Genomic DNA, 27,570 nt, shown 5'->3' with positions numbered 1-27,570 from the left:
GGCAAGCACAATTGTGTTGGCCACAAATCACTACCCTGTGATCCCCTCACGAATACAAGAAACCTCAATGCCTTATACCTCTGGTTGGCATTAACAGACTGTGAAATAATTCATCCTTAATTTCAGAGGCCCAGTGCTGCAAAACGCATCTGTATCCCTTTTGTTATCCAATTTAAGAGTTCAGGAGGGAAGGACAATTCTACTCTTCTGGAGTAGCCATGTGTCTTAGGTCTTTGACCGTCTGGTTCTTACAGCCACCTTTAAAACATTCCCTACAATGTCTGATGGTTCAAAACCCTACAAAACATTAACTATTTACTATCATCTATATGGCCCAATCTCTAGGATGTCAGTTGTAGACAGCTAGTCAGACAGTAGAATTGATAAACAAAGAACCTCAACACTTGATCACCCCTAGCCAACAAAGGCAAACAATCCCTACTGTTCCATTCTATTAGAACCACATTCTTCACTTTGTTTTTCTGCATAGCAGTGCATAATTAAAGTCATTTTGTGTCTTGGAAAGAACAGCAAGCCAAGGGTTGTCTGATCCCGCTCACTTGTTGGCTCCATGAAGGGATTATTATTTAAAGTGGCAGCGTCAGTGCCTGAGACAGCATCTGGCATATTGTAGCTACTCAATACATATGTGTTACCTGGATGGGTAAATATCATCAACATTGAACACATAATATTGACACCAACCAAAAAAGTTAGGTCAGCTTTGAGGATAATCTCCTATTCACAATGGGAAAAAAAAATAAACTGTGCCAACAAAGTAAAGAAGAATGGTGAATGAGTTAATTTTAGTGCTTGGATACTTAAGTAGGAGATAAGACTAGTCTAACCTGTGGACTGGAAGCCTTTTCATGGATCACTTATAGGGAAGGACACTGATAATCTTGTTGATCCATTGGTTACATAACCCTTACGTACATTTTAGGTTCTATGCAAAACCCCTATTCTAAATCAGATGCAAAAAGAAAAGAAAACAAACCACAAAAGAAACCCCACAAAAAAATGGGTAAGGACAGGAACCTTATCTACGCAGCTGTTTATTAAAGGTCTATTTAATGAGTGAATGAGTAGATGAATGATGGCATTAGCCGGTCTCCTTCTGCCCTTGCCAACTCCAAGTCCTCTAACTGGCTGGAATCTCTAGCAAAGGAGAGATGGAGAACCCAACAGGACTAAGAACTAAATGAATTTACATCTCTTTCTCACCCTCAATCCCTGAAAAGACAGACAGACTTAAAAGCTCCGGTCTGGAGTGGGAAGAGAAGTTGAAAGGAAATGAGAAGGGAGAAAAGGATGAGTAATATGAAATTGCACATACACACATGGAGGGCATTGATTACCCTTTAGATTAGGGAGTCTAATTTTGGTTGCCAGAACAGAAACACATCCAGCTTCGGACCTGCATTCACTCTCCCGTATGACGGCCTCTAGACATTCCAATCTAAGACCAAAGTTGCTGGTTAACCTCTCAGAGTAGGGGTTTGAATGCAATGTGCCTACTGGGCTCCCGAGTTCCATGATGTGGTGTCTGAAATAGCCGAGCAGTTGCCTCCATTCCATCATCCTTCCAGAAGACACATTTGCATATTTTGGTGTGTGGGCACTGCGGCTCTGTCCCAGCAGTCGGCCCCTACTGGGCTTGGGGGTGGGCGGGAGTGACAATCCCCGGCTTGTGTGCGGGGGCTGAGGGAGCTCCTACTCACCCTTTCCTGTTTTTCTTTGAATGCTCTCCTCAGGTTGGGTGGGCTCAAAACACTTGCAAAAATTTTCCACCGCTCTGCTGTTTCCTCAGCTGTTCTGTCTCTCCTGTGTGGAAAGAAGTCAGCAGAACTGTGGGTGGAGGAGGGAAAACTGCGAGAAATATAGTACAGGGCTTAGCTGTGTAGGCTGTGCAGAAAGAAGCTGTGTACTGAATGACAAATCTGTGAGACTCAATACGCCACAGAAGTGGTTGGTAGTGAACTTCCTGCTCCCCAGCCCCGGCCAAGGCTGTGGGCAGGGAGACCCTCCCGGGCCACCCTCCCTGGGAGCCTCCCCAGCTTGGGTGAGGCTCTGGGTGCTGGACTCGTGAGCTCCTGCTTCTAGCTTTGGGGTTTACACGTGATGGGACAGGAACAGGATTGTCTGTCACAGCTGGGTATTCTAGCTGCGGATGACTGCCACTTTGTCCATATAATAAGGACAAATAAGGGTGAATTTCCTAATGAACTTAGTGCCTGAGCAGGAGATGAAGAATCCCGGAATTTTTTTCTTTTTAAAAAGTCTTTACAAAGCTTTCAGCTGGAGAGGTGATGACTGACCATAGGGCCAAGGGCAAATGATTTGACCTTCTGCACAACCTATGGGTAAAAGAGGCAGTCATTCCTGCCCTGTGCTTGCTTCACAGGGTGACAGGAAGGACAACTGACATGACTGGGAGAAAATGCATTGAGTAATTAAGAGACAATATTAATAGACAATCTTCATATGGTATTGTTTTCCTGACCCAAGTTGTAATATTCCTCTTCAGGGAGCCCTTGGGAGAGAGAGTTACCGGAAGCTAATCCACCCCCCTCCACCCCGCTCCCACTGAAATTCTTGGCATTCAGCTTTTTCTAAATGAATTTTCTTCCCAAATGAATCTGACTTAACTTTGATCATTGAAAATCCTAAACACCTCCTGGTTGTGTAGTAAAACCTCAGTCAGTGGAAAACCAGCCTATTCCTTCACTTCTAACGTATGATCTGTCAATTTCCCAAAGTATTCTAGTTCACAATAAAAGACCCAGGCACGCTAGAGCCACTAAAAACAACCCTGTAAGAGCAAGAGCCAGGTCATGCAGAAGGAGGTTGTATCAGAAAGCATAGGCTAAGAACAGTACCTCAACGGAACATACAATTTGAATATGAACTTCCTGGCAGCTAAAGTGAAAACAGGAGAGTGGGGAGAGAGAGCAAGAGGGAGAAAGAAAGAGATTACATAACGCATCTTTTTTTTAAATAAAAGGAAACACAGCACTTCACTAAGAGAGACAATTATATTTCTTGACATTCAGTTCCAAGATGAATTTTTCACGTAGATCTTTATATAAGGGCTATTGAACAAGATAGTAGTGATTGTCTTTAAGAACAGTTTTACAAAAGATGCAAAAACATTCCCTGTGTAACCATCTTTTAAAGGGGCTCTTGAAAGCACAACGTTAACTCGCCATTCTGTGCAGGCAGTTCTATGGGACCTCAAGTAATTGTCCGCCTATGTGACCTCTGAGTGGTAAAGGAGAGCTTAGAGAATCCAGAGGAATGAATGAATGTTACTAGGCTCCTGGGATTCTCTGCCTGAAATATAAATGGTATCATTCAAACTTGGGAGGGTAACTAGCTACAGAGAAAACAAAGCTGCAGGATCCTTCTGCTGGAATCCTTTGGCTCTCTTTGATTTTGTGCGAGATGCTAATTACAGGAAAGCCTAAGTTCCTTGGGTCAGGATTCAGCCCTCGTGTTATGTTTCTATACTATTATGAACTAATAGCGATGTTTAGTTACCACTGAGTCTCATAATATCCTCATTTATCAAATGAAGAATAGTCCTGTTCAAAAATTTTTATCTACCAAGTTTAAAAAACACCCAAAAGTCAGTATATAAAGAATGTTCTTCTTAATCTTGATTTAACCAGAATTTTTCATCTTAAACAAAAAATTCCATGTTTATGGTTAGTTAAGGTTTTATAAATGGCTTCCAATAGCTAAAACTATTTAGTTAGCTGTTCTCGTATTTCATGTTGTTTATGTTCTCATGGATTTTTCTTCTTTTTTCCTGTTTCTCCTGCCCACCCCTTCTCACCCCACACTATCTTATGATTATGTTTTTCAAACCTAACTGATCATAGAAAAACAACTGGGATGCTTGTTGGAGTTTATATTCACGGGCTCCTCTTAAGAGATTCCGATTCAGAAGGTCTACTGTGCCCAGGCAGGTATGGGGAACACTACTTTACTAGCTGGTCCCCATAGGGCCCAGCAGTGTGCTCTGTTCACAGTTCACATTAAATGGTGTTGATTGACTAGCTGAATGTTGGTGCTGCCAACAGTAAGAGCCCACTGTGTTTTTAAAAAACAATTCATACTTAGCCATCTGTTGTGCACTGCAGTGACAGCACCATCTGTAGGCTGCTTCCAGGAGTCACGGCACTGGGTTCCTCCATATTGTTTGTACACATGCTGCCCCCTTTTCCTGGGAGAAAACATGTGTAGATCCAGGTATTAGACATGGCAGTGCAGAGGACAGCCACTCCTTGTGGTGACCAGCCCCTCAGCTTACCTTGAGCACATGTACACCCCTTCCTTCCATCCAACACAAATTGTTGAATTATAAAATTCCTAGAGAAGTTACTTTACAGAGTTCCAACTAATGTTTGCATTTTGCAAACACATTCAACCAACTCCTGAACTTGTAATATAGCTCTAAAAGTTAATTGTTTAATTAATTTTGGATAGATAATGCATACATATGGTACAAATTCAAAAGATACAAAAAGGAATACAGTGAAAATTGTCTCCTTTCTATCTATACTTCATTTTAGTTCTCCTCCCCAGAGACAATTACTGTTATCTGATTCATATTTATCTTTTAAGATAATCTGTGCATACACAGCATCTATATTTTGTCAACAAATGGTAGCATACTATATATATATTTCTACCACTTTACTTTTCTTGTTTAAAAATATTTCCTGGTATCTCATATCAGTACAAATGGAACTGCATCAGTTTTTTAAAAAACAATTCTGTTGTAGTCTAAGACTGTAATTAATTTATTTGACCAGTTGAGAGGCACTTAAGTTGTTTCCATTCTCACAAAGAGTGCTGCAGAAAAATCCTTGTGCATATATCGTTTCATACATGTGCAGGTATATCTGTAGGATAAATTCCTAGAAGTACCGTGATTGGTTAGAAGGTATGAACATTTTGAATTTTGACAGATATTACCAAATTGTCTCCATAGACGCTGTAGCTGTTTACACTCTGGCTAGCAACATGTAAGTGTGCTTGGTTCTTCATACCTTTGCCTACACAGGGTGTGATAAAACTTGACAGTTTGATAAGTAGAAAAGGGAATCTGATTATAGTTTAATTGTGCATTTCTGTTATTAGGTTGAACATCTTTTTGTCTGTTTCAGACCCATGTACTTCCTTTTCTATGAACTGTTCATTTCCTTTACCCATTTTTTCCTGTTAGAGTGTAGTATTTTTTTCTTACTGATTTGTAGAAGCTCTTTGATTTATAAAGAACATTAGCCTTCATCTATGATTTGAGTTGCAATTTTAAAATTTTTTGCCATACATATTTTTTTTTTGGCTAAAACAATAGATATTTATTTTCAATTCTGGAAGCTCAACATCCAAGATCAAAGTGTCTGCAGAGTTGATTTCTTCTGAGGCCTCTCTCTTTGGTTTGTAGGTGACTGTTTTTTCTCTGTGTCTTCGTATGGTACCTCTGTGTCTGTCTGTGTCCTAATCTCTTCTTCTTCTTTTTTTTTATACATCTTTGTTAGAGTATAACTGCTTTACAATGTTGTGTTAGTTTCTATTGTACAACAAAGTGAATCACCTATATGTATACATATATCCCCCATCTCCTCCCTCTGGAGCCTCCCTCCCACCCCTCTAGGTCATCACAAAACACCGAACTTATCTCCCTGTGCTATGCGGATGCTTCCCACTAGCTATCTATTTTACATTTGGTAGTGTCTATATGTCCATGCCACTCTCTCACTTTGTCCCAGTTTACCCTTCCCCCTCCCCGTATCCTCAACTCCATTCTCTAGTAGGTCTGTGTCTTTATTCCTATCTTGCCCCTACGTTCTTCATGACCCTTTTTTTTAGATTCCATATATATGTGTTAGCATATGGTATTTGTTTTTCTCTTTCTGACTTTCTTCACTTTGTATGACAGACTCTAGGTCCATCCACGTCACTACAAATAACTCAATTTCATTTCTTTTTATGACTGAGTAATATTCCATTGTATATATGTGCCACATCTTCTTTATCCCTTCATCTGTCGATGGACACTTAGGTTGCTTCCATGTCCTGGCTATTGTAAATAGAGCTGCAATGAACATTTTGGTACATGACTCTTTTTGAATTATGGTTTTCTCAGGGTATATGCCCAGTAGTGGGATTGCTGAGTCGTATGGTAGTTCTGTTTTTAGTTTTTTAAGGAACCTTCATACTGTTCTCCATAGTGGCTGTATCAATTTACATTCCCACCAACAAGGCAAGAGGGTTCCCTTTTCTCCACACCCTCTCCAGCATTTCTTGTTTGTAGATTTTTTGATGATGGCCATTCTGACTGGTGTGAGATGATATCTCATTGTAGTTTTGATTTGCATTTCTCTAATGATTAGTGATGTTGAGCATTCTTTCATGTGTTTGTTGGCACTCTGTATATCTTCTTTGGAGAAATGTCTATTTAGGTCTTCTGCCCATTTTTGGATTGGGTTGTTTGTTTTCTGGATATTTAGCTGCATGAGCTGCTTATATATTTTGGAGATTAATCCTTTGTCAGTTGCTTCATTTGCAAATATTTTCTCCCATTCTGAGGGCTGTCTTTTTGTCTTGTTTATGGTTTCCTTTGCTGTGCAAAAGCTTTTAAGTTTCATTAGCTCCCATTTGTTTATTTTTGTTTTTATTTCCATTTCTCTTGGAGGTGGGTCAAAAAGGATCTTGCTGTGATTGATGTCATAGAGTGTTCTGCCTGTGTTGTCCTCTAGGAGTTTCATCATGTCTGACCTTACATTTAGGTCTTTAATCCATTTTTAGTTTATTTTTGTGTATGGTGTTAGGGAGTGTTCTAATCTCATTATTTTACATGTAGCTTTCCAGTTTTCCCAGCACCACTTATTGAAGAGGCTGTCTTTTTTCCACTGTATATTCTTGCCTCCTTTATCAAAGATAAGGTGACCACATGTGCATGGGTTTATCTCTGGGCTTTCTGTCCTGTTCCATCGATCTATATTTCTGTTTTTGTGCCAGTACCATACTGTCTTGATTACCGTAGCTTTGGAGTATAGTCTGAAGTCAGGGAACCTGATTCCTGCAGCTCCTTTTCTCTTTCTCAAGGTTGCTTTGGCTATACAGGGTCTTTTGTGTTTCCATACAAATTGTGACATTTTTTGTTCTAGTTTGCGAAAAATGCCATTGGTAGTTTGGTAAGGATTCCATTGAAACTGTAGATTGCTTTGGGTAGTATAGTCATGTTCACAATGTTGATTCTTCCAATCGAAGAACATGGTATATCTCTCCATCTGTTTTTTTCATCTTTAATATCTTTCTTCAGTGTCTTATAGTTTTCTGCATACAGTTCTTTTCTCTCCTTAGGTAGGTTTATTCCTAGATGTTTTATTCTTTTCGTTGCAATGGTAAATGGGAGTGTTTTCTTAATTTTACTTTCAGATTTTTCATCATTAGTGTATAGGAATGCCAGAGATTTCTGTGCATTAATTTTGTATCCTGCTACTTTACCAAATTCATTGATTAGCTCTAGTAGTTTTCTGGTAGCATCTTTAGGGTTCTCTGTGTATAGTATCATGTCATCTGCGAACAGTGACAGCTTTACTTCTTCTTTTCCAGTTTGGATTCCTTTTATTTCTTTTTCTTCTCTGATTGCTGTGGCTAAAACTTCCAAAACTATGTTGAATAACAGTGGTGAGAGTGGGCAACATTGTCTTTTTCCTGATCTTAGAGGAAATGGTTTCAGTTTTTCACCATTGAGGATGATGTTGGCTGTGGGTTTGTCATATATGGCCTTTATTATGTTGAGGAAAGTTCCCTCTGTGCCTACTTTCTGGAGAATTTTGATCATAAATGCGTGTTGAATTTTGTCGAAAGCTTTCTCTGCATCTATTGAGATGATCATATGGTTTTTCTCCTTCAGTTTGTTAATATGCTGTATCACATTCATAGATTTGTGTATATTGAAGAATCCTTGCATTCCTGGGATAAACCCCACTTGATCATGGTGTATGATCCTTTTAATGTGTTGTTGGATTCTGTTTGATACTATTTTGTTGAGGATTTTTGCATCTATGTTCATCAGTGATATTGGCCTGTAGTTTTCTTTCTTTGTGACATCTTTGTCTGGTTTTGGTATCAGGGTGATGGTGGCCTCATAGAATGAGTTTGGGAGTGGTCCTCCCTCTGCTATATTTTGGAAGAGTTTGAGAAGGATAGGTGTTAGCTCTTCTCTAAATGTTTGATAGAATTCCCCTGTGAAGCCATCTGGTCCTGGGCTTTTGTTTGTTGGAAGATTTTTAATCACAGTTTCAATTTCAGTGTTTGTGATTGGTCTGTTCATATTTCCTATTTCTTCCTGGTTCAGTCTCCGAAGGTTGTGCATTTCTAAGAATTTGTCCATTTCTTCCAGGTTGTCCATTTTATTGGCATAGAGTTACTTGTAGTAATCTCTCATGATCCTTTGTATTTCTGCAGTGTCAGTTGTTACTTCTCCTCTTTCATTTCTGATTCTATTGATTTGAGTCTTCTCCCTTCTTTTCTTGATGAGTCTGGCTAATGGTTTATCAATTTTGTTTATCTTCTCAAAGAACCAGCTTTTAGTTTATTGATCTTTGCTGTCATTTCCTTCATTTCTTTTTCATTTATTTCTGATCTGATCTTTATGATTTCTTTCCTTCTGCTAACTTTGAGGTATTTTGTTCTTCTTTCTCTAATTGCTTTAGGTGCAAGGTTAGGTTGTTTATTTGAGATGTTTCTTTTTTCTTAAGGTATGATTGTATTGCTGTAAACTTCCCTCTTAGAACTGCTTTTGCTGCATCTCATAGGTTTTGGGTCATCGTGTTTTCATTGTCATTTGTTTCTCAGTATTTTTTGATTTCCTCTTTGATTTCTTCAGTGATCTCTTGGTTATTAAGTAGTCTATTGTTTAGCCTCCATGTGTTTGTATTTTTTACAGATGTTTCCCTGTAATTGATATCTAGTCTCATAGCACTGTGGTCCGAAAAGATACTTGATACGATTTCAGTTTTCTTAAATTTACCAAGGCTTGATTTGTGACCCAAGATATGATGTATCCTGGAGAATGTTCCATGAGCACTTGAGAAGAATGTGTATTCTGTTGTTTTGGGATGGAATGTCCTATAAATATCAATTAAGTCCATCTTGTTTAATGTATCATTTAAAGCTTGTGTTTCCTTATTTATTTTCATTCGTGATGTTCTGTCCATTGGTGAAAGTGGGGTGTTAAAGTCCCCTCCTATGATTGTGTTACTGTCGAATTCCCCTTTTATGACTGTTAGTATTTGCCTTATGTATTGAGGTGCTCCTGTGTTGGGTGCATAAATATTTATAATTGTTATATCTTCGTCTTGGATCGATCCCTTGATCATTATGTAGTGTCTTTGTCTCTTATAATAATAGTCTTTGTTTTAAAGTCTATTTTGTCTGATATGAGAATTGCTACTCCAGTTTTCTTTTGATTTGCATTTGCATGGAATATCTTTTTCCATCCCCTCACTTTCAGTCTGTATGTGTTCCTAGGTTTTACGTGGGTCTCTTGTAGACAGCATGTATATGGGTCTTGTTTTTGTATCCATTCAGCCAGTCTATGTCTTTTGGTTGGAGCATTTAATCGATTTACATTTAAGGCAGTTATCGATATGTATGTTCCTATTACCATTTTCTTAATTGTTTTGGGTTTGTTATTGTAGGTCTTTTCCTTCTCTTGTGTTTCCTGCCTAGAGAAGTTCCTTTAGCATTTTTTGTAAAGCTAGTTTGGTGGTGCTGAATTGTTAGCTTCTGCTTGTCTGTAAAGGTTTTAATTTCTCCATCAAATCTGAATGAGATCCTTGCTGGGTAGAGTAATCTTGGTTGTAGGTTTTTCTCCTTCATCACTTTAAGTATATCCTGCCACTCGCTTCTGGCTTGCAGAGTTTCTGCTGAAAGATCAGCTGTTAACCTTATGGGGATTCCCTTGTGTGTTATTTGTTGTTTTTCCCTTGCTGCTTTTAATATTTTTTCATTGTATTTAATTTTTGATAGTTTGATTAATATGTGTCTTGGCGTGTTTCTCCTTTGATTTATCCTTTATGGGACTCTCTGTGCTTCCTGGACTTGATTAACTATTTCCTTTCCCATATTAGGGAAGTTTTCAACTATAATCTCTTCAAATATTTTCTTAGTCCCTTTCTTTTTCTCTTCTTCTTCTGGGACCCCTATAATTCGAATGTTAATGCATTTAATTTTGTCCCAGAGGTCTGTGAGACTGTCCTCAATTCTTTTCATTCTTTTTTCTTTATTCTGCTCTGCAGTAGTTATTTCCACTATTTTATCTTCCAGGTCACTGATCCGTTCTTCTGCCTCAGTTATTCTGCTATTGATCCCTTCTAGAGAATTTTTAATTTCATTTATTGTGTTGTTCATCACGTTTGTTTGCTCTTTAGTTCTTCTAGGTCCTTGTTACACGTTTCTTGTATTTTCTCCATTCTATATCTAAGATCTTAGATCATCTCTACTATCATTATTCTGAATTCTTTTTCAGGTAGACTGTCTATTTCCTCTTCATTTGTTAGGTCTTCTGGGTTTTTGCCTTGCTCCTTCATCTGCTGTGAGTTTCTCTGTCTTCTCATTTTGCTTAACTTACTGTTTGGGGTCTCATTTTTGCAGGCTGCAGGTTCTTAGTGTCTGTTGTTTTTGGTGTGTGTTCCCAGTGGCTAAAGTTGGTTAATTGGGTTGTGTAGGCTTCCTGGTGGAGGGGACTAGTGCCTGTGTTCTGGTGGATGAGGCTGGATCTTGTCTTTCTGCTGGGCAGGTTCACGTCTGGTGGTGTGTTTTGGGGTGTCTGTGGCCTTATTATGATTTTAGGCAGCCTCTCTGCTAATGGATGGGGTTGTGTTCCTGTCTTGCTAGTTATTTGGCTTAGTGTGTCCAGCACTGTAGCTTGCTGGTCATTGAGTGGAGCTGGGTCTTGGTGTTGAGATGGAGATCTCTGGGAGATTTTTGCCCTTTGATATTACATGGAGCTGGGAGGTCTCTTGTGGACTGGTGTCCTGAACTTGGCTCTCCCACCTCAGAGGCACAGCCCTGACTCCTGTCTGGAGCACCAAGAGCCTGTCATGCGCACAGCTCAGAATAAAAGGGAGAAAAGAAAGAAAGAAAGAAAGAAGAAGATAAAATAAAATACAGTTATTAAAGTAAAAAATAGTTATTTTTAAGTAACATAAAAAGAAAAAAGAAAGAGAGAAAGAAGAGAGCAACCAAACCAAAAAACAAATCCACCAATGATAAGAAGTGCTAAAAACTATACTAAAATAAAACAACAAAAAAAACAGACAGACAGAATCCTAGGACAAATGGTAAAAGCAAAGCTATACAGACAAAATCACACACAGAAGCATACACATACACACTCACAAAAAGAGAAAAAGGGGGCTTCCCTGGTGGCACAGTGGTTGGGGGTCCGCCTGCCAATGCAGGGAACGTGGGTTCGTGCCCATGTCCGGGGGGATCCCACGTGCCACAGGGAGGCTGGGCCCGTGAGCCATGGCCGCTGAGCCTGCACGTCTGGAGCCTGTGCTCCGCAACGGGAGGGGCCACAGCGGTGAAAGGCCCGCGTACCGGAAAAAAGAAAAAAAAGAGAAAAAGGGAAAAAAAAATACATATCGTTGCTCCCAAAGTCCACCTCCTCCATTTAGGATGATTCGTTGTCTATTCAGGTATTCCGTAGAAGCAGGGTACATCAAATTGATTGTGGAGATATAATCCGTAGCTCCTGCGGCTGCTGGGAGAGATTTCCCTTTCTTTTCTTTGTTCTCACAGCTCCCAGGGGCTCAGCTTTGGATTTGGATCCGCCTCTGTGTGTAGGTCCTTGAGGGAGTCTGTTCTTCGCTCAGACAAGACAGGGTTAAAGTAACAGTTGATTAGGGGGCTCTGGCTCACTCAGGCCGGGGGCAGGGAGGGGTACTGAGTGCGGGGCGAGCCTGCGGCGGCAGAGGCCAGAGGGACGTTGCACCAGCCTGAGGCGCGCCGTGCATTCTCCCGGGGAAGTTGTCCCTGGATCGTGGGACCCTGGCAGTGGCGGGCTGCACAGGCTCCCGGGAGGTGAGGTGTGGATAGTGACCTGTGCTCGCACACAGGCTTCTTGGTGGCAGCAGCAGCAGCCTTAGCATCTCATGCCCGTCTCTGGGGTCCGGGCTGTTAGCCGCGGCTCGTGCCTGTCTCTGGAGCTCTTTTAAGTGGCGCTCTTAATCCCCTCACCTCGCGTACCAGGAAACAAAGAGGGAAGAAAAAGTCTCTTGCCTTTTCGGCAGGTCCAGACTTTTCCCCGGACTCCCTACCGGCTAGCTGTGGTGCACTAACCCCCTTCAGGCTGTGTTCACGACGCCAACCCCAGTCCTCTCCCTGCCATCCAACCTCCGAAGCCCGAGCCTCAGCTCCCAGCCCCCGCCGAGCAGACAAGCCTCTCGGGCTGGTTGGCACGGATCCTCTGTGCGGGAATCTCTCCGCTTTGCCCTCCACACCCCTGTGGCTGCGCTCTCCTCCACGGCTCCGAAGCTTCCCCCCTCCGCCACCCGCAGTCCCCACCCGCGAAGGGGCTTCCTAGTGTGTGGAAACCTTTCCTCCTTCACAGCTCCCTCCCACTGGTGCAGGTCCCGTCCCTATTCTTTTGTCTCTGTTTTTTCTTTTTTCTTTTGCCCTACCCAGGTACGTGGGGGGTTTCTTGCCTTTTGGGAGGTCTGAGGTCTTCTGCCAGCATTCAGTAGGTGTTCTGTAGGAGTTGCTCCACATGTAGATGTATTTCTGATGTATGTGTGGGGAGGAAGGTGATCTCAGTGTCTTACTCTTCTGCCATCTTAAAGCTCCTCTCCATATGTATTTGTTAATGTTAATGTTAGTTTAGATCTACTTTCAGGAGGAAGTACGCAGTAGGGAATCCAACTTTATTTTTTCTACTATGGCTATCCCTCTGTGCCAGCAAGAAAATCCCCCTTCTGATTTGAAATACCTCCACTATTATATACTAAAGAACCTATGTATTTGGGTCTATTCCTCACCTTTATAATCTATTCCATTGACCCATCTATTTATGCCCTAGTACCATGCTGTTTTTATTATTATAGCTTTATAATTTTAGAATTCATGTAGGTTAGGTTGCCCCTTCATGACTTTTTTTTTTTTTTTTTTTTTTGCTATTTGCTAGTTTATTTTTCATATGATCTTTAGAATCAGACTGTGTAGTCACCTCTACTCCCCTGCCCCTGACAATTTGGTATTTTTAGAGATCATGTTAAATTAATAGATTAATTTAGGGAGTATTGAAATTTTTGTGATGTTGCATTTTTGTACCCAAGAACTGATATGCCTTTCCTTTTAGTCAAGTCTTTTGTGTGCTTTCCTTCAGTACCATTTTCAAAAATATTTTTCATATAAATCTTATATACTTTTGTTATGTTTGCCACTATTCTAAATAAGATCTTTCTTTTGCTTTATCTTCTATCTAGTTGTTATTTGTATATGAACGGTTTTGATTTCTTATATTAGTTTCACATCTAGCTCTTCCACTAAATTCTGAGTTTTTTGTCTGATTTTCTTAGGTTTTCTAGATAGCAGTCATATCATCTGCAAATGGTAATAATTTTACCTCCTACCTCCCAATTTTTTTTAACCTCATGTCTGTCTCTCTGACTTAATGGGAATGCTTTTAGTATTTTCCTGTTAAGCATTAAGTCCCTAATGTTTTTTTTCTTCATAAAGATCCTTTTCAATTCCCATGTGAAATATCAATAATTCTTGCCCCATTGTCTGTGGTTAGTTGTGGCAAACTTTTCCATCATTCCTTGCAAAAATTAAAGAAGGAAAAGGCTCAGGCTAGAGAGGTCTTTGTTATATTGGACAAACGTCAGCCTCCTGGGGGCTTCCACTCGTTTCCTTCTGAAACAGCAGAAGAGGAGACCACTCTCATTTACATGGCAGCCCTTCAGACTTCTGAGGAGACAAGGGGTCTCCTTTGAATCATTTCTCTCTGCCTTACAGCATTGGAGTTTAACAAATGTCCTTTGTCCTACCAATGAGCAAGCCGAAAGTCCTTTGAAGACCTGCTGGGTGCAGAGCTCTGTGATCAAACCCCACAGCATGCTTATGCCCTACCAGCAATCAGCTAATTTGCTCTGTCAGGGTTCCTAGATGCTTCCTTGTCCTCACATTCCCGGAACTTCCACATATAAAGCCTTCCCTTTCCATTGCACTATGATACTTGTAGGGAGGATCCCACACTTAGGACCCAAAGTGAGACCCTTTGAGTCAAATTTCTTATTGCCTTTTGAATTTTATTACTGGCTCTAGACTTCTAACATCGTCAGGTTAGTCACATTATTGATAAGGCTGAAATCTCTTCTTACCTAAGCATCAACAATTTGCTATGGTTCCATTTGCTGTCTAATCACTTACTTCAGTTTGGATATTCTGTGAATTTGAATTCTACTCCAAACTATGCAAAACTTATTATAACTCATGTGGTTTCAGTTGTAATTATGACAAGATTTTGGTTTTGAAATAAAAAATATAATCTATGGAAGAGTGCCACTCTTCAGATTTCAAATTCCAAAATTTTTGAAGCTTTCATTTGGCTAAACAGCAGGGACAGCTGACATGAAGGCTTTTATGACATTCAAGTGAGGTCAGACAATAAACAGACATGGAAATGAACCATTCGTAGCTGAGCTTTTTTGCTTTGTTCTTGATGCTTGAGCATAAGACAGCAACTTATAAACAATAAAGCCCTACCATATTTCATATTACTTTCATTTTCATGCCTGGTGCTTTTATAGAGTCAGCGAGGGCATTAGGCATATTTGTCACATCTGCATGACATGTTCGCGCACTGAAAGCAGATCTTATCCCATATATTGGCTTCTGTACCATGTAAACTTTTATTCTTTAAATGACTAATAAGAGTTAGCATACAATTGACTATATATATGGAATTTCCTCCTTGACAGACTGCATAAACTTTAAGAGCAAAACTTACCCAAAAAACAGCATCCTTGGCATTTAACAACTGCATTATCACAAAATGAAACCCATATGTTCTATCCAGTTTCTAGAGATGAAATTTCCTCACCTGTCCTTGTCACTTACACCTCAAGCAGGGACAGGGCCTGGGCACATGATACGTGATCAATAAGTATTTATTTGATGAGTGGATGAAGTCTGAAATTCAGTTCAGATCTGAGTGTGCTTATTGAGACAATAAGCTTGTTATAATTAATGTACATTGAAAACATCTCTTCAGTCATCAATGCAAATAAGATCAGAAATACATCTACCCCAGAATAACAATCTAGGTATTAGTTGGGAATTGCATTCTCAGTCATAGGACCTGGTTTTTTTGTTAATAAATTGAAGCATTATTAGTTGTCAGTGGACGTGTGGCTCAATCCATGCATTCTCCATGCATCTAAAGATAGTACTCTGTGAGGACCTGCTCAGGTGGTAGGTTCTGAAATAACAACCAATAAGGTTTGGGGAGTTTGTACTGACCTTTACCAGATGCAGGCACTAAATAGCAAATATACAAATAGACCCAGGCTTCTCCCCTCCCTGCCCCCTCCTGCTGAGGAACACAGTGTGAGTTTTCTGTGCTTTTAGACATGGGGCTTTGATGGGGGAGGGATTGTTACTCTGTACAGATTTTCTGCTTCTAAAAAGTCTAAGTTCATCTGTTTTTTGGGTCAATGATACTTTTTCCTTCTCCTGGTTCTCCATGGTATTCTTTAAGGTAGGTACTGAGAATGAAGTAAGTCAACAGAAGTAGAAATAACCTGAAAACAAAAATCAGTCTGAGAATGAACAGTGGCCACTCTTTGATTCTAATGATTTCGTGGTACCTTCATTAATAATAAAACAAACACAAAGAAAATAAAAAACAAACAAAGGGAACAAACAGATAAAAATACCCCGCATCTCCCTCTGAGAATGAACTTGAAGGCTATTGTACTATTGTTTTCAATGACTAGTATCCAATGCACATCTAACAGGAACAGTATCCTGATTCTTTAGCACTCAGATTAGGACTTCTTTTATTAGCAAGGAACCTAACTTGTAACTCTCTCCAAAGCCTCTCCAAATGGAGGCTAAAAGAAAGAGCACTTGTATACTTTATTTGTATAAATGCTCTAGGACGCGATATCAAGCAGATAAAAGAGAATGGAAAAGAGGCACAAAAATTATTCCAGCTCATTGGCAAGTTCAGAGCTCCATCTTCAAATCCAACAGGTCCATTTGTGCTTAAATGGTTGGGCTGTTACAGTGTTCTTGCCAAGCCTGCTGCCATTTAGATACCACGACCAGCACTTTTCTTTTAATGTAAATGGGAGGTTTAGGAACAGCAGCTTTGGGGATTGTATTTGGCAGTTAGAATTCTCTTTTCTCTCCAGGATTAAGTTTGCTCTAAAGGGTATTGTCTTCTTTAGAGATCTTCAGTTTCTATAAGTTGGCTGGCTTTGGCATGATGACCGTGTACAAAATCAACACTCACCTTAAGTTTTCCACTATTCAGGATCTGTTAATGAGATGGTGTCTTTTGCATTACAGGTTGGTTTAATATCATCTTAATCCACAAGTGCCCTCTCAGCCAAAATTTGATAGAGAAAACAATATATCCTTGGGGACTCATTAACCACAAAATTAGTCTATTTTCTGAATTAAAAAAAAAAAGTTTGGTTGGCTCTATTCCAAAGAGCATTCTGGAAGTCACAATATTGGACAAAAGTTGACCAAGGTAGAAATGATTTGATAAGGTAAATTTAGTGGACAATGGCCATTTTATAAAATCTGGCTTGCTAACTCGGTGGTCATAAAAAGGGAAAAATAAGTGATTTGTTGTTAATAAAAGATGTTCATTCACTACAGGATTGAAATATGATGAGTTGTTTAGCATATAGGGTTATATTTAAAATTATTATTTTCCCTTCATATTTAGATCTTTCTCTGGAATTAAAGGACTCCAACTGAAAGTTAACCTCCAACCCAATGACAATTACTTTTTCTACGTGAAAGCCATCAGTGCATTTGGGACAAGTGAACAAAGTGAAGCTGCCCTCATTTCCACCAGAGGTACCTTTTCCTTTGCACACAGAGAACTATTTCCAAGCCTTCCCATTCCTTCCCTTCCACCACCCAGAGAAGACATCCTAGAGGGCCACTTCTTCACGCCCCCAACCTGCTGGCAGGGCTAGGTTTTTGGCATGAGGACCCAAGATTGGCCAAAGGTCAAGGTGTTTCTTTTGTTTTTCTGGTTTAAGACATTCTCAACCTTGGCCACCCACTAGCAATCAGTCCAGGTGCTTAAGAAAATACTGATGTGGGGAGCCCACTCCTGGAGATCCTGGTCTAATTTACCTGGATATGGGCTCTGACAAGTGTTTTAAATCTCCTCAGATGATTCTTGTTTGGTTCACAATGTGCTATAGTTTGTGGGTATGTTTTGAGTGTGTGTGTGTTGGGGGAAGAGTGGGATGAGGATATTCTTATTTTATTACACTGTAAACTCTATGAACAAGCTTCTAGTCTTATTCTTCTGTTTATTTTCCATGCCTAGCACATGGTTTGTGCCCATTAATGTTTGTTGAATGAATGAATAAGTGAGCAACTCAAAAAAGTGATGAAACTGTTCAAGGGCATTTTGGGGAAAATACCCTTGATGGTGCCAACAAAAAAATGCTTGGCTGTTCTCGATTACTGTGAAAAGAAATGAGGAGTGGAAGAGTGATCATTTTATTATCTTATGCTAGACCCAAAGATGGCAAGATTGAGGGTGGCACATTACGTGATTTGCTTAACCAGCAAAAACTGGTGCACGCACCTTGGGTGTGATGTGGTTAGGGCCAGCCTGATGTTTATAAAGAGAGGGCATGAGGGCTGTCTGTCCAGAAGTGTGTTCCCTGCAGTCCCAAATGGTGCCTGTACTGTCCACTGTTAGAACCACTCCTGGAGGTTAGATAGACCATTGCATCTTCCAACTTTAATGTGCGCGTGAATCTCCCAAGGAGCTTGTTAAAATACAGATTGTGGTTCAGGAGGTCTGGGGCAGGCCCAAGATTCTGCATTTCTAACTAGTTTCCAGGTGAGGTAGGTAGGTGCTGCTGGTGCAGGGAGCATACTTTGCATAATAGAGTGAGCGCTAGTACAGGAGAAGCACACCGGGTGAGGTGACCAGCCACTGATGTTCACTAGTCCTTATCACGGATGAAATTTTGCTGTGGATCTGAAAACACTGAGCAGAGGATTTTGATGTTAGAAGCAAGGGAGACTACGATCTGAAATGTGGGGCTTGGCCCAGGGATAGCGCTCGACATTGCAGTAATGTTATAATCCTATTTTCTAACTACAATAGGAACGAGATTTCTCCTGCTGAGGGAAACGGCTCATCCCGCTCTGCAGATTTCCTCAGATGGAACAGAGATCAGCTTCACTGAGAGGAGACGGCTGACAGAGTAAGTAGAAGAAGAAAGCACGAGATGCCTCCGCAGGAGAGTCTTCTGAGGGTGTCACCTCAGTGTGGCCTCACCTGAGCACATTGTTGGTTTAGTGCACATGCCTGGTATGTGTGACATTGAGCATAAATTGGTACGCGCACATACAGTTCAGTTATGGTTCGTTACTAGGGGGAAAGTGACAGAGATCATTCAAACTTGGAGCAAGTGTCAGTATTTTTATTGGAAATATAAGCACAGATGGTTTTGTTTAACACATAGGCTGTTCGAAGGCATTATCTCTGGTTCAATGAAAAAAGAGCCTGGGTTAATTCTTCTATTATTTCAACAGCAAACCAGATTTTGAATCTATCCACTTGAAAAGGTATAGAGGAGAATGACATTTTGTTGAGTTTCTGGTTCTGGCCACATGCAGGACTTTCAGGATCTTGCCCTCCCCCACCCCCCACCACCACATCCCCCAGAAGCTCCCACAAAAGGAAGCAGCAAAGTAAAGAAATCCAAAAGCTGAGGGCACGGTGGGGAGATTGCTCTGCAATTTGCCTGCACTCTCTCGTGGTTATTTTGAGGGTCAAAATGGTCAGATGGGAGAAAGTACGTGAAAAGCATGTGAAACACACTGCTGTTGGCACTGATGCGCCCAGGGTGCTCTCACATTATAGCCCTGAGCCCACCAACGGCGACTTGTGCTGTTTTCCTCTCAGTCTGCTATTCATCTGTGGCTCAGCTCAGGTGTTACCTGCTCCTGGAAATGACCAAGCCTTTTCTGGGCCCTGGCACCCTTGATCTTATCCACAAAAAGGTCTGAGCACTTGTGGAGTCGTTGGTCAGATGCTCTATTTTGACTAGTCCTCAAGCAACAGCCTCGTCTCCCGCATCTTTAATCTCCAGAATCTAGCCTGGGGCCCAGAACACTGGAGATGCTAAGCATGTACAAATGAGTGAATTCAGGGGAAAAAAAGATTTAAGAAATAGATTGGGCTTTTCTGTCTCTTTTGGATTTCTCAAAAAAATCAAAGAGAAAAGAAATAGATTGGAGGTTGGTAAGAGTTCATAGATAATAACTAATGTATTTGATAGAATTTTACTTATTTATTATTAACCTGAAAATTAACTCATAAATATCAGGCAGCTGGGCTTTGCTGCAGAGAGCAAGGGCCCATCAGTAGCCCCCTCTCTGAAATGAGGTTGTTGGGTAAAGACACGAGAAAATGAAGTACATTCCTTTGTATTAATCACTTTCTCATCTGTTAAAGGGGAGAGGGAGAGGGTGCTGACTGAATATTAATGCTGCTTAAATTAAAAATGCTTCCTTGCTGTCTCAGCCATTTCAAAGCAAAATTGAGCAATTCATGCAAACAAGGTCACCCATCCGCAGTGGAAAGTGCTTTGGTTCACTTCACCGTGTCTGTTACAAAAATAGCTGAGGTGAGACAAAAAGAGACCTTTCGACAACCTCTCAGGTGTACCTGCTACCATCTAAAGAGGCCAGAGTCCCAAGACTGTTGACCACAAGCCTCTGAGGAGCACAAGCATTACACCTGGTTCATCCAGGTGGGACTCGGCTCTGCTCTGGCCTCCCCAGACAGCTTGCTCTTCAGGAGCAGCACCGTTTTCGGTCTCTGTGCCCAGGAAAGTCAGCAGACACTGGAACCCATTGTGAGAGAAGGTTTTAGAGACTCCTTTTTGTGTATGTGCAAGTTTTGGAAGAAAACTTTGCAAGTCATGCTCTCTTGGAATTCTCCACCTGCCTCCCTTATATTTCCTCACTCTCTTTGAAAGCAGAGATTGTGCCATTTCTTTTTATCCTGCCATTATTCTAATTTCCAGTTTCCCAGTCCCTCCAAGAGACGCTATGTGTAATACACGTGTATTGAGTGTGGCAGTTGAAATGTGTTAAATACATGTTGAGGGTTTGGGGAATTCTGTGGCCATCAGGTCACGGTCGGGGGCACAATGAACAATGAATGTCTTTAGTCAAACTCCAGCAGTTTCCGAGGATAGAATCCTGCTTAAACTGTGTACACATTTATGAATGTTGGTGTTTATGAGATAAAGGCTGGCAATTCCTGATCAACTTTGCCTGCAGAATCCCATCAGTGCTGGGTGAGGAGCTGCCTGCCTGTGGCCAGCACTACTGGGAAACCACCGTCACAGACTGCCCAGCGTACCGACTGGGCATCTGCTCCAGCTCGGCGGTGCAGGCTGGTGCCCTGGGACAAGGAGAGACCGCGTGGTACATGCACTGCTCTGAGCCGCAGAGGTAAGCCGGAGCCTGCCCCTCCCCACTTAATCAAAGTGTCATGCGTTGATGTCTAGGCAGAGGGCTCTGAGGGACCTAATAAATAACCTCTCACTTCCCTGCCCAAGTTCTGAGTCAGCTGAGAAAGAAAACAGAAGACTCAAGTATATGGAGATTCAACTACTAGTCTGATTACTGAGGAAGCCGGTTTTAGAGAATGTGGTTCATATGTGAAAGCAAGAATGTTTCTTATATCGAACCCTATTAATAGACAGACTTGTACCCACGCAGAGCCTTGGCCAGGGCAGCTTCCCATCCTGTGGGGCAGAGTAGGTTCCTGGAGAAGCATGTGCATCTCCTCAGGAAACTCGTCAGGAAGCGTTAGGGAAACACATGCATGGCCAGTTTTTCCTTCAAAGCTCACCCCAGGGTGGGGAGAGACCACAAGGGTAAGGCCGAAAGGGCTCCCTCCACAGAGGAGTCAACAGGACTGAGGAAGAAGTAGGTCCCCAGTACCACCCCCCTACCCCACCGCCGTTGGTCTATATTAAGGGTTGGCAAACTATAGCCCAACAGGCCAAATATGACCCGCTGCTTTTTTTGTAAATGCAGTTTTGTTGGAACACAGTCAAGCTCATTTGTTTACGTATTGCCTATGGCTGCCTTTGTGCTACAATGGCAGAGATGACTAGTTGTAAGAGATTGAATGGCCCCAAAGCCTAAGATATTTACTATCTGGCCCTTTACAGACAAAGCTGACTAACCTCTGGTCTATATTATTAGTGTTACCGACCTGGGTTCTTGGACCCTTTAATCAATAGAAAGTGATAAGAGGCCAGACGAGGAATGCAAGCAAGGCTTTATTGGGACTCCTGCCGCAGCAGGAGAGAGCGAGAACAAGTAATAGGTACCCACGCCCGCTCCGTGAGGGGGAGTGAGCTGGTCCGTCATATGGGCTGAGGGTAGGGGAGGATTGCTGGGTCAGGCGGGAGGCGTGGCTTAGGTGGTCCGCCCGCCCCCTTGGCGGTGCTGCGGGCACGGATCACACGCAGTACCCTGCTTTTGCTCCCAGCACCTCAGAAGTGGCAGTTGGGTTTTGGCCTTTTTGTATCTTGTTGTTCATAATTTGCCCCAAATGGACATGCATGCAGTTATTTTTAGTCCTTTATAGTTTCTTTGCATTTTGTTGCTCAAGAAGACATTTGTCCAGGTGCAAGTGCTGCAGTAAAGGGTCCCAGGTCCCAGCCTGTCTCATTAGTATTGTTTAATCGCTTGATGTGAAAAAGCTGTTAACCTGCGTTAGCTGAGGCGAGCATGTTATGAACTGAATATGTGCACAAGATAGTCTAATAAAAGAGCATGAGACTGGAGCCAGGAACCTGATTTTAGTCCTGGCTCCCTTCTCGACTAGCCTCATATTGACTACTCACCAGAAGTTGGCTAATCTAATGAGCATATCTGATGTGCCTCATCTGTCTTGTCAGGGGACAGTGATGCCTGGTCTGCTACATTTTGGGGTTGTGAGGATCACATGAAGTCAGGTACAAGGAAGAGCTTTGAAATCATAAAGAATCAAATGTGAGGAATTATTCAAATGTAATGCTTAAAAAGGAAGCAGTGCTCGCAAGTTCCCAGAAAAAGGCCCACAGATTGGGATTTTGCATATTTCTGGCTGCACATCTCTCCCTGCATCCTACTTGACAGAGTTTGATTCTCTGACATGGTTCATAAGGACACCATCTCCAAGAGCTATTTAAAGTCACATTCCATCAAGGCAGAGCCATGATGATTAATTGATATTCAGCCTCCTCCTAGAGCTGAAAGATCATTCAAACCCAGAGTTTATAATCGGTAGACTTAGAGCTGGAACTAGGTATTGATTTCATGAAAATTTCCTTAGACACTTGAACCCTTAAGAACCCAAACCAAAGACGAGAGTCCAATACAGAGTTCTAGACTCTAGAAAACAGAACTGTTCATTTCATTCAGCAGGTTCAACAACTTTGGTCTTTGGCTCTTGTGGGCCCAGGGTAGGTTCTGTAGATTTTGGGAGGAGGAGTGTGCTGTGTGTGGTCACAGCACAGAGAGGTCAGGTCTTAAATGCCTCATTTCATGTTCCAAATTAGAGCACCCTGGCCTTCAGGTTACTGAGAGTACTGCTATAGCAGACCCTCCTGTGTTTTTCCATTTTTCTCGCTTCATGATTTAAACCAAGCGGTATTACTTTTTTTTTTTTTTTTTTTTTTTTTTTTTTTTGCGGTACGCGGGCCTCTCACTGTTGTGGCCTCTCCCGTTGCGGAGCACAGGCTCCGGACGCGCAGGCTCAGCGGCCATGGCTCACGGGCCCAGCCGCTCCGCGGCATGTGGGATCTTCCTGGACCGGGGCACGAACCCGTGTCCCCTGCATCGGCAGGCAGACTCCCAACCACTGCGCCACCAGGGAAGCCCCAAGCGGTATTACTCTTGATTCTACTTGCATCAGGCTTTAAGATGTCACAACTGGATAGGAGAAATGAAGAGATTCTAAGGAGAAAGAATCAACAGTATTTCATCCTGTCTGTTCCTAACTTACTTCTCTAGTTCAAGGCTTTGTTTCTTTACTAGTTTCATCCACAGCCAACATGCCTGTGTTCTTCCAGTCTCCACCCACTCCAAGCCATTCTATGTGTCACAGCTGACAAATATTTCTCAAACATCATTTGCATCACGTCCCTTCCTTTTCTGCTCAAAAATCTACAAACATCTACAGTGGTGTTGACACTCAGGTGGGACCACAGTAAAGGGGGAAGCCAGGAAGAATGTGACCAGGCTGGAGTATGAGGAGGCCTGAGGGTAGTGGCCACCAGGGTGGAGAGGAGTCTGGCTGGGCTCATTCTGGGCCATCAGTGAGATTCACAAGGGTGGTCCACCCAGGTGGGAAACCTCGCCAAGGTAGTTCCAGGGTCATGCAGGTGTCAAGAATCAGGCTTCTGGATGACCTTTGTTTGAACAGGGACCAGCAGTCCAAAGGATAGGGAGGGAGTCAGGCCGCAGCAGATAGACTTGGTTTCAGGCCGGAGTGCAGGTTGGAGAAGGAAGTGATGTGCTCAGTAGGAAATGGAGGCAGAAACAAGACAGGGCGAATTCCAGGCCCTGTAGAACTGGTGGGTCCAAGGCTTCAAGGAATGTCTTTCCCTCCTTGACCTCCATGGTAGCGATTAGCTCAGGGACTGACCAGGGCTGGGCCTCTGGGCACCGGGGACCTTCTAAGCAGGGTAGGGAAATGGCTTATATGGGCATTCAGAACCCTCTAGGCCAGTGCTGTGCAATCACACATTCTGCAAAAATAGAAAAATGGTGTCATATGTGGCTCTTGAGAACTTGAAATGTGGTTAATAGGACTGACGAACTGAATTTTGAATTTTACTTAATTTTACTTAATTTTAATTTAAGTGGCCACATGTGCCTGGTGGCCACTGTGTTGGACAGGGCAGGTCTAGAGCCTGGCCTCTGACTTACCTATCTGGGTAATATCCTTAAAGTCATTCACATGTCCCCTCCTAACCCATCAATCAGATGGTGATGTTCTCCATGACATACAGGTTTATTCTGCCACCTCATCACTGCTTCTGCTGCCCCGATGGCTTGGATCGCCTTCTCCCTTTTTTCCCCATCCGGTTCTGACCATTCTGCTTTGGCTGAATGTGAGCCCATCTGCTCCCCAAGCCCCTTCTGTAAGAGCCCCAGCCTGTTCTCCATCTGTTCTCCAAGGGTGAAGTTGGGCAGCCCAACAACAGCCCACTGCTGTTCTCCGTCATTGCCACCTGCAGCCTCTGTGTGCTTTACAGGTTCTAAAACTTCATAATGTTCTGCCGTATTTCACATTAGCAAGGCACTGAAGAGGTCCTTTATCACTGTGGAAGTCTCACTTACCTTCCGTCCCTGTGAACCTCTGCCCTTTCACATGAGCTTCATTCGGCGAGGAAATTGCTAACTTGCCATTTCCTAAATATTCCTGCACTCAAGCTTCTGGGCCTTTAAGAGAGATGTCACAGGTCTTCAAGGTCCTTGTCCTTCTCAGCCACACCAGAGTCACCCAGTTTCTCCGGCCCCAGTCTTCCCAGTGTCACTCCCACCCTCAGACCTATCATATCCACAGATCTGTCCCTCATCTCTTTTCTTCTCTTCCATCTCTCATTTCTTCTATTCTTCTGTTTTCAGGGCTCCACCCTCTGTTTCTAAGATTGCCAGGAGAAAACTCCCACCTTGTGTTACTTTTTTGCATAGAGCAATTTAACTTCTTCTGTTCAGCAATTTCTCCTTGCCAGCCTGGCCTTTAACCTTTCCTTTCACAACTAAACCAGGTCCATTAAATGTGTAAGGAAACGCTTTACCAATCTGTGCTCTAAACTGGAGTCTCACTCAGCCCCAGCCCATGTTTAAGTCATCAACAGTTTTCATTCCTGCTTAGTAGAGTATGGGGTCCCTGGGGGCAAGGACAGTAGGCTATGGTCTGCATATTCCCCAGAGGTGCAGAGGTCTAGCAAAGTACAGGACACACAGATATGCCCAATGACTACATGTTGAACTGAATTTGTTTGAATTGAAGAAAGAAATCAAAGGCACCCCCCCTTGGCTGTAAGGGTGAGAAGATGAAAAGGAAAGTTGATTTGGGGCAGTGGGAGTGTACAAAAGATGAAGTTGGGCAAAAATAATGAAATATTTCTTAAACTTCATAAAGGTCCTTATGTAAGTTACTTACAAAATTTTTAAATGGTAAAATTAATACACTTTATGGAAGGCAAGCCCGCGGTACTTTTTAAAGTACATGGCAGCCTCAAAGGAGTTTTATTCAAAAGAATGACACACCATGAATGCAGTAGTTAAAACACGTGGGCAGCTGGGAAAGAATTAAAATGTTGAGAAAAATCACAAGGGAGGCATATGTTGGTTATTCTGGGACTGCCTCCTAATGTAGAAGGAGCAAAATTATTAAAAATACTCGTCTGTTGGGAAGAGCTATGCATTTTGGCATCTAGGAGGGATCTGGTTAAAGTATTTGGGACAATGTTATTGCAACTCATTGTGAATTGAGGTGAACAACTGCACAATCGGTTATCTCCAAGTGATTTTCTTTATCATGGTCCTTCAAGATTTCCAAAGTTTTCAATTCCCATTCCATTCCATTTCAGATACACATTTTTCTACAGTGGCATTGTGAGCGATGTCCACGTGACAGAGCGTCCCGCCAGAGTGGGCATCCTACTGGACTACACCACCCAAAGGCTCCTGTTTATAAACTCTGAGACTGGACAGTTGCTCTTCATCATCAGGCACAGGTTTAATGAGGGCGTCCACCCTGCCTTTGCTCTGGAGAAACCCGGAAAATGCACTTTGCACCTGGGAATAGAGCCCCCAGATTCTGCAAGGCACAAGTGATCGTTGGCTTTTAGAGTTTGCAAGAACAAAATTCCAATTTGGGGGGTCTGTTGTTCTTTCCTGTGGATGCTAGACATTATTCAAAACGTCTCCTGCACATGAGCACTAGTAATAGCTCCGTGAACAGGGATCAGCACGTGAGCAAAACCACCAAGAAAACTGTGACTTTCCAGAGCGTCACGTGAGTAAAAAGGATGGAAAAGCAATCTCCGCCTTTTGGTTTATATACGTTTGAGTTCTTCCCTAAGTGAAAAGGATTGATATCTGACTTGGGAATCAAAATAGTGAAATGGACTCCCACCTGTTTCACTAGTAAAAGAAATCCTCAGATAGACAGGTGTGAGTGAAGGGAAGGTTGTGCTGGTGACACATCTCCTCCAACAAGAAACACTGGCCTTTTCCACAAGAAAAATGTCATCTCACTTCACTAAAGGATGTGGAGTCCTAATCAGCAGAGAAAGTGTTTTAACCATTCAAAGCTGATAACGAACTCTTTTGTAATCATTATATACTGTAGAACACGAGTCTCTTTTCCCTGTAATTTTAAATGTAGAAAAGTGCTAGATATTAGAAATTTCCATTTTGTTAAATAAATGGTTAGAGTCTGTAAAACAACACGTGTGATGTGAACTTACTGCATGTGACGTGAGTCTGGCATCTCTGGACGGGACAAACTGTGAATAAAAAGCCATCACACTGCAGTGGGTTGTGCTACCGCTCATTTTCATGTGAGAATTTTACACATATATGTTTTAAAATCGAAACATTTTCAGCCTATAGTTACAGACAACTACCAGAAACTGAGAATCTCTTTTTGCTAAAAATAAAATGGTGGGTCATTTTTAGATATTGTATTGAAATCTCTCAAAATCTTACTAAAATATGTGTGCAGAGTTGATAAATCTAGAATACATGTTGAGATGATTGCTCTTGTTCTCCATAATACTTTGATCATACTTACAGATTTTTTTTTTAACATTACCAATTCAGTTGTTTTCTTATGTCGAGAGACAATGTCCTACTTTTGGCATATATCCTGAAGTCCATTGTTGAATAGCTAGCATACCCAAACTGGATCTGTAACTGCATTAACAGAGCGCCTTCAAAGCCTTCATCATCCTGCTTTGAAATTGGAGCAGCTGCTGGGAAGAAGGGTACTTCGTGAAACAGGAGGAATAACTTGTTGCTTTATGGGAAACACTATCTTCAGTGTTTTCAAGCCTTAAAAGTGTTAATGAGGTTCTGACTGATCAGCACCCCACGGTCATTGTTACTTTTTTTGGTGGGAATGTAGTGTAATTCAAAACAATAACAACAGTAGCAGCAACCACATGGAATTTAGAATTTGACTCAGTTGGGGTTCCTCCAAAAGTAGATCTCGAGGTAAAGATTTAGCCTGGGTTCTTT

General features: G+C 41.9%; 1 protein-coding gene across 1 annotated transcript in view; it reads left to right on the top strand.

Moving 5' to 3' along the window:
- CMYA5 (cardiomyopathy associated 5) overlaps nt 1-26,163 on the top strand; it is a gene marked incomplete at its 3' end in the record, with an annotated part of 102,670 nt that extends 76,507 nt beyond the window's left edge. The window contains exons 10-13 of the mRNA XM_082836362.1: nt 16,991-17,124; nt 18,404-18,503; nt 20,593-20,766; nt 25,917-26,163. Coding sequence (XP_082692488.1) covers nt 16,991-17,124; nt 18,404-18,503; nt 20,593-20,766; nt 25,917-26,163 — 655 coding nt within the window. The remainder of the gene's footprint in view (nt 1-16,990; nt 17,125-18,403; nt 18,504-20,592; nt 20,767-25,916) is intronic.
- Between the last annotated feature and the right edge of the window lie 1,407 nt (nt 26,164-27,570).

This window comes from Leucopleurus acutus (genome assembly GCF_964270905.1).
Source record: "Leucopleurus acutus genome assembly, chromosome: 3".
Lineage (NCBI taxonomy): Eukaryota > Metazoa > Chordata > Mammalia > Artiodactyla > Delphinidae > Leucopleurus > Leucopleurus acutus.
Note: the sequence above shows the minus strand (reverse complement) of the source record. Positions and strands in the feature narration are given on the sequence as shown.